General features: G+C 35.2%; 1 protein-coding gene across 8 annotated transcripts in view; it reads right to left on the bottom strand.

Moving 5' to 3' along the window:
- Positions 1-20174, bottom strand: part of KIAA1109 (KIAA1109 ortholog) — a 225219-nt gene that overhangs the window by 120238 nt on the left and 84807 nt on the right. For all 8 annotated transcript variants that reach the window (XM_030925315.1, XM_030925337.1, XM_030925343.1 and 5 more), the window contains exons 26-35: positions 19239-19519; positions 14278-14528; positions 11259-11517; positions 9268-10105; positions 6247-6317; positions 5294-5467; positions 4196-4316; positions 3042-3188; positions 2528-2655; positions 1984-2183 (exon numbers count right to left, since the gene is read on the bottom strand). In XM_030925315.1, coding sequence (XP_030781175.1) covers positions 1984-2183; positions 2528-2655; positions 3042-3188; positions 4196-4316; positions 5294-5467; positions 6247-6317; positions 9268-10105; positions 11259-11517; positions 14278-14528; positions 19239-19519 — 2470 coding nt within the window. The remainder of the gene's footprint in view (positions 1-1983; positions 2184-2527; positions 2656-3041; positions 3189-4195; positions 4317-5293; positions 5468-6246; positions 6318-9267; positions 10106-11258; positions 11518-14277; positions 14529-19238; positions 19520-20174) is intronic.

The raw sequence follows: 20174 nt of genomic DNA, 5'->3' as shown, positions 1-20174 counted from the left end.
TCATGCTTCCATGGCTTACAGATACACCGTGGAAATTAACATCCCAAGTGCCTGGGAGAAGTTTTACTTTATCTTACTTTTTTCATTTCTCTCTCTGATTATCGCTAATGAATAAAAATATATATATATATTTAAAACACACGTAAATTTACCATTCAAGGATAACTTGTTTATATTTGAAGTACACTGCCTTCTAGCCCTTTAGAGATCACTTTGCAAACCCAGCTTTGGTTCCCATTTTTCAAGCAACAGTAAATAATTTCCTCAGGTCATTAAAATTTTTTCAAATATATAATTTTAATAGCTATATAATATTCCATCATATGGAAATGACATTCTTTGCATTTATAATTAAAAGGTGTTATTCAGAGAATAAACATTCACCTACATTTTCTTATAGTTTTCTCATTATTGAGTTTTTTTGTATTTGTCTTTAATCCCATACATATCCAGATGTATCAAAGTTCAAAAAATTATGAAAAAGTACACAATGAAAAGCCTCTAACAGCACAACCAGACACCTAGTTCCCCTCCCTATAAGGGTAACAAATATCATGAGGTTATTAAGTATCCTTTGGCAAATAACTAACGTACATATAAGCAAAGACATCTACATTTTTGCCACATTTTTACAGAAATGTCCACCTTGGAATTTCGTTGGGAGTTTTGTCTTCAATGAGACTTTTTTCTGCATGATAATGCCTTTCAAAATTATATAAGGTTCTGCTTATGGTCTGTGTAATACCCAGTGCAAACTGGTTACCCGTGCAAACTACAGAGCTGATAAAAGTGTCTTCACTCAAGCCACCACATTTTTCACCAGTTTTAGGACTACAGATCTTAGGCAGTCATGAAAAGTCCCTTGAAAATCTCAGGTCAAAGGCTTTGAGCCTCATACCTGGGATGAAAAAAATAAGCCTTGAGAAAGTCAAAACATATACACAGACCCAGAATGCAGACAGGATCGTGGAAACTTCAGAACCTATAAAATACAGTAAGTAAATTCAAGGAATTCATTTGTTTATTCATTATTCAGGATTGGTCACCAGTCCCACATAAAGATTTCAGCAGAGCAATCATCTCAAACATGATTAACAAATCTAACTTTTTCTGAATTGAATCTGACATTCTGAAATCATTTAAGTTTCTAAATAAGAAAATGTGCTAAATAAGAATCAAAAATATTAAAATGACGTATAATAGCTCTACTTTCTTTTTACCTCACTAGGGACTTTAAGAGAAATGTGTGTCACCTTATTGCTGCTACATTTTACAGTCTCTCTGGTTTTGATTAATATTATAATTAATTCTTTTTAACACTGTTTCACAAACAGAATGATTTAAAAAATAAGAAAGACTATAAAGATAATGTCCTTTCTGTTCTTTTCTTTTTTTTGAGACGGAGTCTCGCTCTGTCGCCCAGACTGGAGTGCAGTGGTGCAATCTCGGCTCATTGCAAGTTCCACCTCCCGGGTTCACGCCATTCTCCTGCCTCAGCCTCCCGTGTAGGTGGGACTACAGGCGCCCGCCACTGCACCTGGCTAATTTTTTTTTTTTTTGTATTTTTAGTAGAGACGGGATTTCACCATGTTACCCAGGATGGTCTCGATCTCCTGACGTCGTGATCCGCCCGTCTCGGCCTCCCAAAGTGCTGGGATTACAGGCGTGAGCACTGCGCCTGGCCTGTCCTTTCTGTTCTATGAAAATAGCATGGAAAAAACACATGGGAAATAGAAGCAGTTCCTAATTTGGGACCATAACACTTAACTTTCTTACCAAAGTTTATTTTCTATTCTGTACAGAATGTGAGTGACAAGTAGTTAAATAATACCACATGTTCAGTACAGGGAGAAATACCTTTCTCTTTCTTATAGAATATTCAAATTGTATCAATAGTCAAAGGAAAAAACCATGTTCCCTTTTGCAAAAATCATCTTAGATTTATATATGCCAAGAAAAAACATACTGGTTGTAGAATCCTACCTGTTGTATCAAGACCCCTAAGTTGCCCATGAACTCGATGAATGTTTAACTTGGCTGCAATTTCTTTGCCTTTTTCTGCTCCAGCATTTGATCTGAGAGATCCAGATGACTGAGGCTGCATCTTTGTGGCATGAACATACCTATCAAAATTTGATGTTCTACCAGGTTCTGCATTGTTTGAAGTCTCTTCAACCACACCTCTTTATGAAAAAAAGAGAGTAAAATGTTCAACATTCAAATAATACAGTTCAGAGAAAACATTTTACCTAAAAGGTTTACTTTAAAAAAAAAAAACACTCTACTATTATACACCAATAGTAGTAAAAAATTCTTCAATGTTTACTGAAAGATACTATGAATAGAAACAGTAAAAAACTTTTAAAGACATATGTTACTAATTTATAAATTAAGATTTGAAATTCCAAAACCAGTTTTGAGTTTTAACATTACCTTCTTAGAAATGTATTAAAAATAAAAGACGATCAAGGCTTGCTTTTACATCCAGCAAGATAATCATGGCTCAGATTAATAAAGTCTTTCTTACCTATTCATACGAACTTGTGTAGCAATTCTGTCAAAACACAATGCCACCAGGGAAACATGAGTCACACTCCTACCAGCAGCTGTAGTTGGAGATTCTTCCACTGAGGCTTGTAACAAACATAAGTTTACCTAACACACACACAAAATTTCAGAGCTGACAAGTGAAAAGTTATCACTTAAACATAAAATATGCACAAAAATGAAAAACTACTGTTAAGAATGGCATATCTATGTATCTGACAGTGAAGACGAAGCTTATGAATACAGATTCTCATAAAATAATCATAATTAAATTTTTACTGCATGAATGTGGAGCATTCTACTATTACCTAATATTCTGCTTATGTAAACTATTTATATTACATTAAATCTACATTAGAGCATAGGAATAAAACATAATATCTTTTAATATTACACACTGTTCTACCATGATTCACGTTGGTAACTGAAAAGGACAAATACCATCAAAATGCTCTCCTCTTTCAGGAAACAAATTTTAAATATTAAATTGTTACCTTTGGTATGCTAACATTAGTCTGAAGACCTTTAATTGTTACATTATCTTGCTTCGTTATAAGATTTGTCTGTGCTTGTCCTTGGTTAGTCGTTCCTATTGTAGGGTGCTCAGTTTTTGTTCCTCTAACGTCTTGTTTGGAAGATAACTAAAAAGATCATAAGTGAAACTATTTCACAAGCTTTTCATAACTTCCACGTCATCCACAACAGCAACTCACTTATTCACGCTGCCCCTGTATGCCCATCTATGTGCCAGCTGCATTCTAGTTTTACATCACACTTAAAATCCAAACCTTCGATAAGCTAGGAAACAGACTGGTAGCATCAGGGTTGAGAAAAGTAATACATATTAAATTGAAGTCAGACAGAAGAGAAGCAGACAGAAAAAATGATACAGTAATTATAGGCATTTTTTAAGATCACTAAACTTTACTGGCTTGAAAGCAAACTAGGTTTCTGAAAATTGGCCCCTTTTTGGCTAGGAATATTTTTAAATTTCTTTTTTTCACTCATCTACTCTATCACATGAAATGCCAATATATATTAAATAAATAGTTAACTAAAATAATCAGTCTCACTTTCATCTCTCTTCTGGTCTCTACTCCAAGTATAATCCAGATAAATTTAAAAATCAAATGGAGAAGCTCTGGAAGAGCACTGGGATATGACTGCTAAGCAACTGGTTTCGTGGCTAGAACCACAATGTAAGTAGAGTATCACACAATGAGAGTAGTGACTTGATTCACTGAAGTGAATGAGGAAAATCTCAAAAGTAATACTAAGATACAAGTCATCTAATCATAGAGGAAAATCAAAACATAACCAGCTGTCTTAGAAAAGCAAGGTATCAGTCCTAAAGAATATTCATTCACTTAGGGCCAAAGCTTTTTAGAAAAGGCTTGGAACTAAGCTGCTTCTGAAATAAAACAAATAAAGCTACTTAATATATTTTTTAAATAAATATTTTTACTACTAGTCAATCTATAGTACAGTTATATGTCCTATCTTTTATGGAGCCAATGACATATAAACGCTTTTAGAACATGTCCAAATATTCTGATTTAACTTGTGAAGAAAATTTTTCAAGTTTGAATATTCTGTAACCATGATAAATATTCAGTTTGCTATGTCCACTGAATTTAAAAGTTCTTACATTTTCTGAGAAGGTAGTCTTGCTATTTTGGACAGCTTCCCTGAGGACTTTAGCATGAAGATCATCTACAATTGCAGCTGGATGTCGGGTACTAGCACAATGAACCATTGCTTCAATATATCTGAGGGAAAAAAGCAGTAAATGAAATATTTAAATGTCACTAATCCTACAACTTAGTTTATGTAAACATATCATGAAACATAGCACCATCTGAATATGTACAACAATCGCTCAAAATTGAAATGGGAATGTCTAAGCCACATATTTAGAAATTATACAAGGGAAACATTTCTGAGGTTATCCCCACCATCACCACCCTCACCCCAAGAAGAAGTGTTCCACACTGGACAATGATCTTTTCTTTAACAAACTTCTGAAGAATATTTCCTGTGTTCTTCATTTATATGACATATCATAAGAATCTTAATAGTATAAGTTATCAAAGAAAAATTATGGGCTTTTGCAGGAAAAGGAAGATTTTCATGAAAGCTCATCTCCACTGAACCCCTCTTTTCTTTCCAACTGCTTCTACACCACTTCCATTATGTTCTATTCTCATTTTTATTCATATCAGTTTTATATAATATGTAATATTATTATATTATGGCAATATAATAATAAATTTGAAATTACAGTCAGCTCTGCATATCTGTGGGTTCCAAATCCACACATTTAACCAAGCGCAGACTGAAAATACGGTATTCAAAATACAGTATTCATGGGGTGCAGAACCCACCAATACAGAAGGTTGGCTTTTTTAATCCACAGGTTCCACAAGACCAACTGGCAAGACTTGAGCATCTGTGGATTTTGGTATCCACAGGTGTTCTGGAACCAATACCCGACAGATACGGAGGGACAACTGTAATTATTTAGGCTGAGAAAGTAGCAAATGATAACTGAAACACAGACCTCTTTAAGCATATTTTCATTTTTATTCAATCAAAATAGCTATCAATAATCTTCTATATGAACATATATCACATATACTTATAACTATCAACGATCTTCTATATGAACATGTCATATCACATATACTTATATCACAGAGTAATCACTGTATAAAGCAATAGTTGGATTTCTAGACAAAATCAATACCTGTCTAAAGCTTCAGCCACCAGGGGAGTCAAAACAATATCAACAGTTCCTTTTACTTCAACTATGGCTGTTGTCCTGGTCTGGGACACTGGTTGATCCAGGGTCCACTCTTCCGTTAATGTTTCATCATCTGTGTTATCAGCGAGTTTTTTTTCCAACGGAGTATATGGTGTACTACACAATTTAACAAGCAAATCATACATTAAAAAGACCATGAATTAGAAGTTAGAGCTTCCTTAATGAGTGAACACATGCATTCATTACAACCATAAATTTTATAGAATCGGACTTGAGTTTTTTTTTGTTTTTGTTTTTGAGACAGAGTCTCACTCTGTCACCTAGGCTGGAGTGCACTGGTGTGATCTCAGCTCACTGCAACCTCCTCCTCCCAAGTAGCTGGGATCACAGGCATGAGCCACCATGCCTAATTTTTTTTGGTATTTTTAGTAGAGATGGGGTTTCACCACGTTGGCCAGGCTGGTCTCGAATTCCTGGCCTCAAGTGATCTGCCAGCCATGGCCTGTCAAAGTGCTGAGATTACAGGTGTAAGCCACCATGCCTGCCCTGGACTTGATATTTTATGTCCCAAAGACTTTTCAAAGGCCAAAAGAAGTACTAAAATGCTAATTGATCAAAGATGGCTAATACATCGAATGAGAAAAAAATTTTAATATATTTACCTGATGTACCTTTTCCAAATCATGAAAAATATGATACTGAATTCTTAGTAGTCAGCAATTTTGATATGCCAAGTTATAGCATGTTTAAAAGAAATGCTACTGACTACTTATAAATGTAGCCAAAGCCATAGCAGGCAAAAGACCTGAATTATTTTGGTAATTTATTCTTAATATAAAGTTCATACTCAAATAAAGAATGATTATTATTCAGAATAAACTCTACCCATCTCATAATCAAGGAATACACTTTAAAAGCATGTTATTTTTACTTACTTTGAAGTTGATCCTGAAAGTTGCATGCCTCTGTCTAGCAAAGAATTAGCTGTGAGCCCCTGCTTGATAACCTAGAATATAAAATACTATAGTCTAGATTTTTTAATATATTTCTCTAATTTTATATCAACTGATATATGTAAATATCTGAATTACCTAATATGATTTTGAGATATTTGATATAAACATTTGACAAACTGAGCAAATCAAAGAATATATTCAATTGGCAGCTTCACTTTGTTGATTCAAATAAATGGCAGAACAGGGTTGTGAGGGTAAAAGACTGTAACTGAAACCTAAAAGCAAGTGTTTCAAATGTCTTTCCTCCAGAGTTTCTTTTTAAATTGAGTTTTTCTCAAGCTAATTTTAGTCTTCTCCTAGCACAACCAACTTTTAAGTGGGAAAGAGAGTCACAGAAACATTAAACTATAGGAAAAACTTTTCTTATATTTTATATCCATAAATGATAACATGGAAAATAAATAAATGAACCTGACTAACCAAAATGAACCTTTATAAATGCTAGTCAGTTATTTAGACTAAATGGCAAAAAAATAACTTTCTTACCTCCCAGGTCACTTTTTTCCCCCTAACTACCCAAGCCTCTGGTAACCACCACTCTACTCTCTACATCTGTAAGAGCTTGCTTAGATTCCATATGAGTGAAATCATGAGGTATTTGTCTTTTAGTGCTTTACTTATTTCACTTAACATAATGCCCTCCAGATTCATCCTATTGTCACAAATGACAGGATTTCCTTCTTCATGGCAGAATAATATTTCATTGTGTGTATATACTACATTTTCTTTATCTGTCCATTCATTGATGAACATTTAGGTTGATTCTATATATTGGCTATTGTGAATAGTCCTGTAATTAACATGGGAGTACAGACATCTCTTTAATAAATTGAATTAATTGCCTATGGATATTACCCAGTAGTGGGATTGCTAGATCATATGGAATTCTATTTTTAACTGTTTGAGGAATCTCCATACTGTTTTTCATAATGACTGCACTAATTTACATTTCCACCAACAGTGCACAATTGTTCCCTTTTCTCTGCATCCTTGCCAATACATGTCATTTTTTGTCTTTCTGGTAACAGCCGATGTTCTTTTTTTGAAGCTTTCTAAAAATATTAATTCCTTGACCTGTCTTCTCTAGAGATTTGACTGCCTAATCAAACTAGAAAGATTTATTTAAAATACTGAAAAATTCTATCCTTCCAGGTACTATTCTGCACAAAGGCCATTCAGTTTTACACTGGAAAATTCATATATCAACATATTTCCACATAGACTAAAAAGTACATTTTGAAATCTTAGCATGGGCAACTGGTTTTGGGCAAGATAAGAAAATAGTACAACCTTAAAAACAAAATTTTGCAACTGTCACTAATGTTTCTTCTTCCTTCAATAAATATTATTCAAATGCCTACATAATCTATGAGAATATTCAACTCCATGTATCGTGTCCCATCATTACTAATACAGTTTACGTCCAAGCCCTGGTCGTTTCTTACACAGACTACTGTCACATCTCCTAAGTGATCACCCCAATTCCTCTCTTGCTTAATGACAATTCAATTCTACTTAGTGTTCAAAGTACATGAGATCATATCATATTTCCTTAAAACTCTGAAGAGTTAATAAATGAAACTAAAATAAAATTCAAACTCCTGATGCCATGGTCTATAAGCTCTGAATGATCTGACCTTTGTTTAGGTCTCTAGCCTCATTATGAGCAAGTCTCCCCACTCACTATTTCTTGGGCATGCTGACCTCTTTCCCTCTTCAGGGCTTTAGGAAGGTGGTTGCCTCTGCCTGGAATGCAGTGCCCCTAGGTCCTCCTATCTTCAATTCCTCATCATCCTTCAAATTTCAGTCTAAATATTATCTCCTCTGATGGACCTTTCATCTCAATACAATCTAGGTGTCCCCACTCCTTATTATTCTCTATCCCAGTATCCCTTGGTTATCATCATAGACTCTTCTCAATTTGTAATTATATACTGATCTATCTATCTATTAATTGTCAGTCTTCCACCTCTAAACCATAAGCTCCATATCCATTTCCCTCACCACTCTACACCAAATGCCTTGTTCAGAATACTGTATAATAAATATCTGAATTATGAATAATTAAATAAACATTTAGACACTTCAAATAAGTATAGTATTCATATTGGCTATAACCACTAAATTTATTTTGAGGTATTTTTAGCTTACCTAAAAAATTCTGTAATGCATTTTCAGAATACATTACAAAAATGCCCAACAACCATATTCATACTGAATTATAAGAACGCAAATGTCAAGTAAGTGGACACTGAAGGCTTTGCATGGAAGGAGTTGATGAATTAATAAAAAGAACATCATTAAAAACTTCAAAATTTTATTTTTGAGACACAGAAAATAAGAATTCAGAAAGAGTTGATCCAAATATTTTTTTTTTTTTTTTTTGAGACGGAGTGTCGCTCTGCCACCCAGGCTGGAATGCAGTGGCATGATCTCAGCTCACTGCAAGCTCCGCCTCCCGGGTTCAGGCCATTCTCCTGCCTCAGCCTCCCCAGCAGCTGGAACTACAGGCACCCGCCACCATGCCCAGCTAATATTTTGTATTTTCAGTACAGACAGGGTTTCACCATGTTAGCCAGGATGGTCTCGATCTCCTGACCTCGTGATCCGCCTGCCTCAGCCTCCCAAAGTACTGAGATTACAGGTGTGAGCCACCGCACCCAGCCTATCGTAATCTTAGAGTATAATACAGACACAGAATATGTGTTGATTAGATTAATGCAGTGACAATCAACTATAAACCATTTCTCAATTTAATTTACTTAAATTTCTAATATTCATCAATAACTCTGTGACCTATCATACATAAACCCATGGCTTCAGAAAGTCTATCTCTCAGAAAGGCAGCTAAAAAGAATGAGAGTAATTATGAAAATAATTTCTTAAAAATCTATTTTTCTAAATAAATATATCGATGGAAACTAATGATTTGGTTTATACCTTAAAAGTTGGAACAGAAAGCTGTTCAAATGATGATGAACTTTCTTCACTGGTTGGTGTATCCAGATCAAGGGGACGATGCAATGAGGATTTAGAGGTTCTTTTGTTGGATGGGTGCTTAACTGACCAATTAATTACCTGGAACTGAGTAAGGTAAGTCTGATAACAATTCATCACAGGTTGTTGTGGAGTAATCTGTTCACTCTCCACTGTTTTCTCACCTTCTACAATATATAGATGCTCTATAACATCATCTTCTCCACCTAACGCAGAAACAAATGAAGCCTGGGAAGGATGAGTTTTGAATGGTAGAGTTCGGGAATCCTGAATGCTTTCTCCATGTCCAGTCAGTGGTCCTTCTACACTGTGATATATGGAACCCCTACTGTAGTCAATCTGCTGGGTTTGCTTTTTCTTCTTTTTTCTACCTGGGTAAGTTCCAGGGCCTTCATCACTGCTAATGGGCTCAAATTCCTCAGCAGCAGAAAAGTAGGCTTCACTATCAGCCATTGACATGCTGGAATCCATTGATCGATACTGATGAAATGAATTAGAGTCTGCTGATGGTGTATATGGGAATGAACCAAAACTTCTCCTCTGCTTTGGTGAGTCTAGTACATTCTCATCACTTCGAGAGACATCACTACTAAACTGGACTCCAACTGTTACAGGCTGCTTGTCCCCATAGAAAGCAGCAGTAAGACTCTTAGTACTTCCAAGACGTGTGGAACAGACAGAGGCTTGTCGTTTCAAGGGAGATCTAAGAGGAGACTGACCTACTGACTTATCCTGAGTATTAGGAGACACAGGGCTGTTTCCTGAAATTTCTGTAGGGATACTAAAACAGAAAGAAAAGCTATTACCATTTTCTATACATCATAAAATTTACTCTAAGCATAAAAAGAAATATCAATAAAAATCCTTTTGGTAATTTTAATCATGTACTTGACAAATAAAAGAAAATCTACAATTTTATAATAAAATACCCAAAGTAGCAAAACAGTACAGTATGTGTTCATACCCCTTATTAGTTCCAAAAAATTTTGAGATAGCTTAAAACACAATAAAAACTGAAAGAAGCCTCAGAATGTAATCTTCTATCCATAATCCATGGACACTAATGCATTTATAAAGTTTTCTTTTTCTTTCACATCCTTTAAAAACTTGTCCAACAAAATATACCAGGGGCCTTTGATTAAAGGAGACTGGAGGAAGAAGTTATACATAACCCCAGTATTTCTGACTTTAGTAACTGATGTAGTAGTGCCATTTTCTAAGGCAGAAAAAGTTAAGAATGATAGGAATAAGGCCATTTTTAATATGTTGAATTTGAAGTCTCCATGACATATCCAAGTAAATATATCAAGAAGGTAGCTAGGCCTTAGGAACAAAGGTTTTGGTTGGAGTTTTACATTTAAAAGATGTTAGACAACATAACTGAAACCAAACAGTTATTGAGACTCCCTAGGGAAACAATATAGAATAAGCGGAGAAAAAGGAGAGAATGTTCAACAAAGGGCAGGCTATAAAAGGAAGAGAAAAAATAAAGGAGGAAGAAATGGAGGACAGGACAATGGAGACTGAAAAGGAATAGCCAAGGAAGTGGGAGGAAATTCTGAAATGTGCTATCAAACCAAGAGGAAACTGATTCAAGAAGGGAGTGGCCAACTATTAAGGTGCCAAGAGGAGGAACAAAAAGTATCCATTAGACTAGAAGGATAATATCTGAATATTAACAGTGATTCACTCCGAGTGGTGGGATGACAAGAAACTTCCACTTTCATTATACTTTCTTGTACTTTCCTCATATCTGGAATGAATGACTTTTATAATCAGACAACAGCAAACTGACATTTCAAAATATGTTCAGATATACAGGAAACAATTTTCTAAAGTGGGGGAATGGAGAGGGAAGAAGTTTTTCTTGCCAGAATTTTAAACAATTATAATCCTATTTATGGTCAGGCTTCTAAATCTAAGTGAATACTGACCTTGCTTGGCCATCATCCCTTTTTGTCCCATGCATGAACTCTTTTTGAACCAAATGGTCATCAGCAACAGATGAGGGACTTTCCTTTTCACCAGCCAACAAAGGCTGTGCAGCACTAGAACTACTGTTCTCTTCTGAGGAAGAGGATGAACTATGAGATCGTAATGGTACTTGAAGACTAAGGTGCTGAGTTTTTCTCTCTACTTCTATTCCCACTGATTTATTTTCCCATTCTTTCCTCTTCATGGCATTCACATTACCTAAACAAACAAAAGGTGGGTTAAGTGAACACACAAAACTCAAAAGCAGTTTATAAAAAACATGGCAATCTATTCCATTTTTAAGTATAATCTTTTCTTTTTTTTTTTTTTTTTTTGAGATGGAGTCTCACTCTGTCACCAGGATGGAGTGCAGTGGCATGATCTTGGCTCACTGCAACCTCTGCCTCCCGAGTTTAAGAGATTCTCCTGCCTCAGCCTCCCGAGTAGCTGGGACTACAGGTGTGTACCACCACACTCAGTTAATTTTTTAATTTTTAGTAGAGAAAGGGTTTCACCATGTTGGCCAGGATGGTCTTGATCTCTTGACCTCGTGATCTGCCCTCCTCAGGCTCCCAAAGTGCTGGGATTACAGGCATGTAAAAATAACGAGTGACTAATTTCATATAGCAATTTGTTAAATATTTTAGAAATATATCTACATAAGTATAGATCCCAGGCCCATAAACAGTGAATTCTTTTCTTCTTTTTAAATCTTTTATTGGAAAAATTTCAAACTTACAGAAAACTTTCAAGAATAGTACAGAACACCACATATCTTCTACTTGGATTTACTTACTTTAAGCATTTTCCCCCTTTTGCTCTAAAAGTTCAGTGTTGACAGGGACTGTATCATTTTTTCATTCACTGATGTACCTCCAGTGCCTAGAACAACGCCTCATACACGGAAGGCACTCAATACATGATTTTGTGAATAAATAACGACTTTAGGATCAGAGTGAAGCACCACTGTTTCAGAGTTTCATAAAGAGCTCTGTGATGTGTTACATAAATTGAGGGGCTGGGGGAAATAAAAAGAGAATTCTATAGCTGCCTAGATCCAAAAAAATAAATCTTGCTCAACTTCCCCTCTCCTCCTACCATCCCAGTTTTAGCCAAAAAAAAGTAAACCCACTAACGGAGAAAACATCTCTGTGAACAGAATGCAGTTCTAGTGGCATTCAAGGGGTAAGAGTCATAAACCTAAAATATAATATTTACTTCTAGTACCACAAATGTAAAACAGAGCAATGAAAGTGAAAAGAAAAAATGGTCTTGATTCACTTCTAAGTGATACAGGAACACAGTGTTCACTGACCTTCCAAGCAGATCCTTAATTCTACCCATATGCCCTTCTTGATTTTATCCTGACAATGCATCTGTACTCCATTCCTGGAAGACTCAATAATCAGAAACTCAGGTACATACGTAGGGGTTATTTCCAAGCTTCCCTGGACAAGAAACTCATGGCAATTCAGCAATTACAACTCACTACTAAAAGAATCACCAAGAGATACAGACACTTCCTATTATACATTATAAGAATTTTACTTTCTTCAATGGTAGAAAGAGAATTTACTGTTTTCCTCCTTTCACATCATGTATAAATTCCCTGCAAATATTCTTTCTTGAGTTTGTGATGGTTAATCTTTGAAAATCAAGCAATCTTTATAATTAGTGCCAGTTGTAGCACAGTGGAGAGAACAACAAGGTGGCTTCAAAGGCCCTGATTCTAGTTTCCTCTCAGCCATACCTGGCTGTATCACTTCATGCAACTCAGTCTCAGTGATAGGCCTCAGTTTCCTTACTACGAAACAAGGATAATGTCCACTTTACATGGTAGCTTAGGGATTAAATGAGAAAATGCCAGTGTAAACCTTTAAAAATGAACATTATTCAAACATAAAAAAGTTATATAAGACAGCTAAATTATTACAATCTATCTTATCACTTAAATGCCAAGAAGTTTTGGTGTTTGCTGATTTTATAAGATAATCTGCTCTCATTCTAGCAAATCTACCAAAGTACCTTAAAATAACTTGTTCACACTTATACTACTCAGTAAAAAATCATTTAAACAGGAATTTAGCATATGTAGTCCACCTGTTTGTTTCCTCTTAAGAGCTTCTATACATGGGAAAGCAATCTGATAAACTCTTAAAGGTAAAATTACCCCTTTCCTATCTTTTTTTGTCTACTGATAAAAGGCAGAGGTAAATTAATATTTTTAAATTAATTAAGGGGAAATGGCTAAATATTCGTGAAGTATCAAGACTTTTCTGCTTTTAACATCTTCACAGCATGGCCACTTAAGTAGTAAATAGTGCGCTGAATCACAGGAATACACAACTAAAAAATTCCATAGGAAAGATCTGTTTCTGAAGTCTCTGGAGAAAAGACTCTAGGTAAATCTAAATATAATACACTTGAAGTCACTCTTCAGTGCTCATACCAAACTGGTGTATTTGCAGAGTTATGCTAAAGATTCTAAGACCAGAGTTCTTTTCTTGACATGTTTAATTTTACTGATAAGGAAACTATTTTGCAAAAATAATTGGTAACATGGGGGCCAATAGTATAAATATTACTATTCAAAAGTTTTCCTATAAAAGCAAGCTGGTGAAACAACCGTTACCTTGAAGCACAGCTATTCCTAAGTATTTATCTGGATGCTGTGTTACAGGAAAATAACAATACGTAAGGAAATATTTAGAATAAACTGCATGAGGAAAGCCACCCACGTCAACAACAGAAGATCTGAATAGCAGACCTACTTCTGTCCTGTGTAACTCCGAAACAGTCACTAGTTTTATCTGGCTTTAGTTAAGTCATGTGCAAAACAAAGGTGGATTATACTAAACACTACTCATAACATTACACAAAATAAATTGAGTTGAACAGAGTTAACACTGAATTTCTCTCAGAATGGCATAGTGATAAAGAAAATAAACAACTAGCAAAAGTGACGAAACATTTTATTACCATCTATAATTTTGGGAATTTCTTTAGTAATTATCCATTCTCCAGGCTGTAGCAGAGACTGTCCATAATACATATCAGACTCTGCACTTGTGCTTGAAAATGCAGAGCTACTGGAAGGTGTCAACTCTTCAAGTTTGAAGAAATCTAGGCCAGTTACTGTGCCACCAAAGAATCTGCAGCCACCAAGACAACCACATTTGTTTCTGCACCTCTTATTCTTAAGGATATCATCTGGCCACAAAAACCACAATCTAAACAGAACCCAAAAGAAAACAAAAAACAACAACATAAAAAACAAATCATTAAGAAATGAAAAACTTTTTGATAGATAATTAAAATTAATTGTAAATATTTTTAAATGACAAAGCAAACACAAAGGTTTATTCCTACTGTTTTTTTTTTTTAATCATTTGCCTTTCTAAAAGAATATAGTCTTACCAGAGCAAGTGAGATGGAAATTATCAGAATCAATAATAATAGAGATACGGCATACATTAAAAAGCCCAAAGCATTAAAAAACAGCAAATATAAAAATCAGACATTTAAGTCCAGTTTTACAATGTAGTAAACATTCTCAAAAAAACTAAAATTTTAAGACATTAATCCAGAAAAACCATTAGTATAGATTATGCTTGATAGCTCACTACCTTTAGCATCTCAGAGCCTATTTCACAATGCAAATTTAAAACACTAAAAAATTACAAATATGGAGCAACTAAGAAATTATTTCTCAATAAAATTAAAATAATGAACTACTCCACATTTTAGAGAAAAACAATATCCAGGTCTACTCCTTTGTAATAAGGACTCCAAATAAAGTATTAAAAATGTATGTAAACTTCGGGTTCTGTATACATGACTCACAGATCTGTCACTATTTATTAACTCCCCTCCTTTCTTAAAAAACAGGGCTGAGGCAGGAGAATGGCGAGAACCCGGGAAGCGGAGCTTGCAGTGAGCCGAGATCGCGCCACTGCACTCCAGCCCGGGCAACAGAGCAACACTCTGTCTCAAAGAAAAAAAAAATTATGTAATAGAAATCTGTGAGATATATCTTTATTCCTTTTTTTTTTTTACTTTCATAAAATCCTCTCACGTTTACAGTCTATTTTTCTAAGCATTTTTACATGTATTGTCTCCTTGGATTCTCAAGACCCTCACAGGGAGACAGAATAGGTATCATCACCTTCATTTTACATTCATTAATTTATGTTTCTTGAACATATCTATTAAGTGCCTAGTGTTATGCTAAGCAAAACTGAGATGGTCTTATCCATATGAAGTTTACAATACAGAGGCAAAGATAAACAATAAACAAGAAAATAACAGCAAATAATAAATTGTATTAACTGCTATGAGGTAAACAGGGTGTTGTGACAAAGAAAATAGGGAGAATCTTTTAAAAAGTAACATTTGAGACATTAAAGATGAGATGAAACAACTTAGAAGTGGAACATCTATCTAGAGAAGACAGAAGGAAAAATGTATGAGTAGGCCTTAAGATGAGGGACAGCTTAAGGTTACTTTGGTCAGATGTTACTCATTTCAAATCACTTCTGTATTTTCAAGTATTAAGTCAAGCAGCAAAGATATCTTAAAACACCATCAAAATAAAAGAACTTATACACATAATAGACATTTTTTTACTTCATTTCCACAGCAAAAGCTTGGTAGAATGCATGACTTTGAGTCCTCTAAACCTGAGTTCCAATTCTAGCTGTGCCACTTACTAACCCTAGAACTTCAGACAAGTCAACATCTCTAAGCCTCAGTTTCCTCATCTGCAAAATGATGGTATGATACATCTAATAAGATCATTGTGAGGATAAAATAGCATAACACATGTAAAGCACCTGATGCAAAATCTGGACTACAGAAGTTACACAACAAACATTAGCTCTCCTTTCCTATCTTTGCATAATCCAATGCACTAGTTGTCAAACGTTAGTTTGTATTAGAATCAACTGAATGGCTTGTTGAACTATAGAATGGCTGGGCTTCACCTCCAGAGTTTCTGATTGAGGTCTGGGAAGGCCTGATTATGTATATTTGTAATAAGTTCCAAGGAGATGTTGATGCTAGTGGTTTGGGAGCCATATTTTTAAAAAACATTAATCTAACGGAACTAATTGCCTATGTACCCAGTAGCTTTTCCAGTAATATCAGAAATGAATATACTTTTCTCTAAAACTCCTGGGAATCCAATATACACAAAGGCAGCCAAAGCTGAAAGTCAATGAGTTACCATGGGGAGAGCAAATCATCATGAGTCCTAGGAATCCCTGCATGTTCCTGCTGGGGATGCCATGAATGCAAACTCTGTCCAGCCTATTGCACAGGGTTGTGTTTGGAGCAAGCAACCCTGAGGGCTGAGGTAATCCTTCTCTCTGGAAAGAGTAGGCTTGCTTCCACTTACTATAAAAATAGTAAGACTCCCTAAGTTCAGTGTTCCTCTTCTTTAACATAATCTGCTTTATGCACATATTCATCATGATGGGCCTTTTTTTTTTTTTTTCCTCCCGAGACTGAGTCTTGCTCTGAGGCTGGAGCGCAGTGGTGCAATCTTGGCTCACTGCAACCTCTGCCTCCCGGGTTCCAGCGATTCTCCCGCCTCAGCCTCCCAAGTAACTGGGACTACGTTATCCCCTCTAGGACTCAGGGACAGAGTTGCTAGATTTAGCGAATAAAATACAAACAAAAATAAGTTTGTTCCATGCAATATGTGGGGCAAACTTACACTAAAATGTGTTTTGTTGTTTATCATAAAGTTAAATTTAACTGGGCATCCTGTATTTTATCTGGCAACTCTACTTGGTGGGTACAGGGAACCAACCCGCCAACACGTGACTGGCTACCGCTTTTGCTGTAATATAGTCTCTGATCAGAAGTTTTGTGTATTTTGCCAGCATCCATGAAATTGTAACAGCTAACTTGTTACCGTGTAAGAAAGATAAAAACCTCAGACTCTTCACAATTTTTGACAAACTACAGCACTGTAATCAACCTAAATGAGCTACTTGGAGCAACTTGAGTCACCTGAAGCAACCTCCTCAGTTCCATTACCACCTTGCTCTACCACCTAAACTAATAAAAAACAGGCATTTGTTTCACACTAAGTGGCTTCCTGAGCAATAAATAACAAAGAAATCCAATTTATTTTACACAATATTCTTCATATATGAGCTTTCATACTCAGATATATGTCAAATCTTCCTCAATTAATTTAAAAGATTAATGTAATATCAATAAAAATCTCAACAGATTTTCTTTTTTTAACCAGAAAAATGGTTCTCAAGTTCTTCTGGGAAAGTTAACAGATAACAATAAACATTTTGTGAAACATAGAAATGAATATGTATTAGATGTAAATTTTTCCCTCTGTATTTGAATAGGTATTTGCAGAAAAAGCGATTTACCTCCTTACCTAGAATAATATATACATGTACCCCATATAAAATCCAGAGGGATTCGAGTTTTATATATTAACCAGAAAAAGGAAAAGAAAAAAATAATAACAGATGCTATTTGATTACTAGCAAAAGAATGGCTTTCTCAAATTAGTAACTGACATATCTGAATGTGTAAAATTAAAGTCATATATGAAAATAAAAACAAAATTAAAAGATAAAACGAACTGTAAAATGCTAGCAACAGAGATCACAAAAAGGGTGATCATCTATAAAGAGCTCTTAAACATTGAAAACCACCAAGACCCCAGTAAATAAATGTACACAGAATATAAACATTCAATTCACAGGTGAAGAAATCGAAACAGCTAACAAATGTAGTTCTTAAAGTATTAATTCAGAAGTATATAAATGCAAAATAAAGAGATGCCACTTTTCACTTATCAGAAAATGCTCAAAAGGTAGTAATGGTGCAGGGTGACAGGGACTAGCTAAAAAGCCATTGGAGATATAAACTGAAATAATTTCTGGCAAGTAATTTGGGAATGCATATGAAAAGTCTTAATTTTCAACTCATTCATCCTCCCTTTCAGGAAATTATCTAAAGGAAACAGCCAGAAAGCATGGGAAAATATTTTATGTGCAAAAATGTTCCTCTATCATTTATAATGGGAAATTTAGAAATAATCTAAATATTTAATATAAGGGCAATGGCTAAATAAAACATGTTGTGTCTTTTTGGTAATGCATTATCATTTTTTTAAAAGGATCTTTATAAAATGTTTAATCATGTGGCCAGATGCTTGGGATATAAGTTTAATATAAACATGCAGAATTTCAAACTGTATATACAGGATGATTTCAAGCGTTAAAAAAATACAGCAAAATCCTGGAGATAAAATTTCATGTGGTGGGGTTATGATCATTATTTTCTTTTGTTTCCTAATAGTTTCCTATATTTTTAGAATTAGCATATATTAAATATACAATGGGGAAGATGGGGATGGAAAAAGTCATACTATCATTTTAAATGGAAGTGATTCAGTAAGAGGCGCTGGCAACTTTTAAAATCATATATAATAATAATTTCCTAAGGACCAAGGAAATAGGCTTGAGTACTCTTAGTCTTCCTTGCAGTTCTGAAGGCCCATAAAAGGAGTTTTATACAGTAGACAGTAGTAGTACTGTGATTTCCAGGAATTAATGATGACTTGAAAGTGGAGAGCTGTGGTAAGAGAGAAAATGCAGTGCTTTACAAAATGTTATTTGGGGACCGTAACTTAAACTTGTTTCACTGTTGGCATACATGGTATAGACTTAGAAACACATCAGAAAATAATGTTATTTCCAACAACTATACCATCACCAGAGACAAGATATATATTTACTTAGATATTAGGTCCTTATATATTCATTGAGGTGCAGCAGCACAATTATATTAGGTCTTTATTTAAAATATTCTTAGTCCATTCTCTCAGTAGAATTTCCTCTGTAATTATCTAGTTATTTTCATCTGAACAGGAGACTACTGCCATTCTTAAAATTTTCACTTACCTCTTAGTTCTGGCATCATGAGTTTCTAAGAAATGTCTTTGTGCCTCATGTTTAGAATGATGGTCAGCAGCTAAAGCAATATCAACAGTAATAAGTCCTAAATTGGCTGACCCAGCTTCAAGCCAATAGGCCCTCCGTAGCACTGCAGGCTGAAGTCCAATTCTACAATTATTTAATTGCTCAATGTACTGTCTCACTTGAAAATCCTGAATTGCAGCACTGATTCCTTCCCCAACCGATTGATTGTGGAGATTACAGTTTGCAACTCGAATTGCACCCATCTAAAATTGAATGAAGAAACCGAAACAACAATATAATTTCTGTATTTTTAAGTAGCTTAGCCAAAACTACTGAATAGGTGATCATTTCAAATCGAGTAAAACATAAATGGAAGGAGAAAATAAAGGAAAAAGAAATTAAAAAGGAAATAAATGGGAAAGGGACAAGAAGGAAACAGAAAAGTTAAACAAAATAAAAACAAAAATAGACAATTTTTTAAAAAGAGGATAAAAGGAAAAAAGCAGAAGTCCACAGGCGAACAAAAGAAGTAAATAATGAAATCGTAGAAACTTAACAAGGCTTGATTTTAAACTACAATCCATAAAAGAGTGGGAAACAAATGTTTTCAGGAGCCAGGCAGAAAATATAAATGTATGGGCCGGGCGCGGTGGCTCAAGCCTGTAATCCCAGCACTTTGGGAGGCCGAGACGGGCGGATCACGAGGTCAGGAGATCGAGATCATCCTGGCAAACACAGTGAAACCCCGTCACTACTAAAAAATACAAAAAACTAGCCGGGTGAGGTGGCGGGCGCCTGTAGTCCCAGCCACTCGGGAGGCTGAGGCAGGAGAATGGCGTGAACCTGGGAGGCGGAGTTTACAGTGAGCTGAGATCTGGCCACTGCACTCCAGCCTGGGCGACAGAGCGAGACTCCGTC

The sequence above is a fragment of the Rhinopithecus roxellana genome, chromosome 2, assembly GCF_007565055.1.
Source record: "Rhinopithecus roxellana isolate Shanxi Qingling chromosome 2, ASM756505v1, whole genome shotgun sequence".
Taxonomy (NCBI): Eukaryota; Metazoa; Chordata; class Mammalia; order Primates; family Cercopithecidae; genus Rhinopithecus; species Rhinopithecus roxellana.
This window is presented reverse-complemented; position numbering and strand designations above follow the sequence as displayed.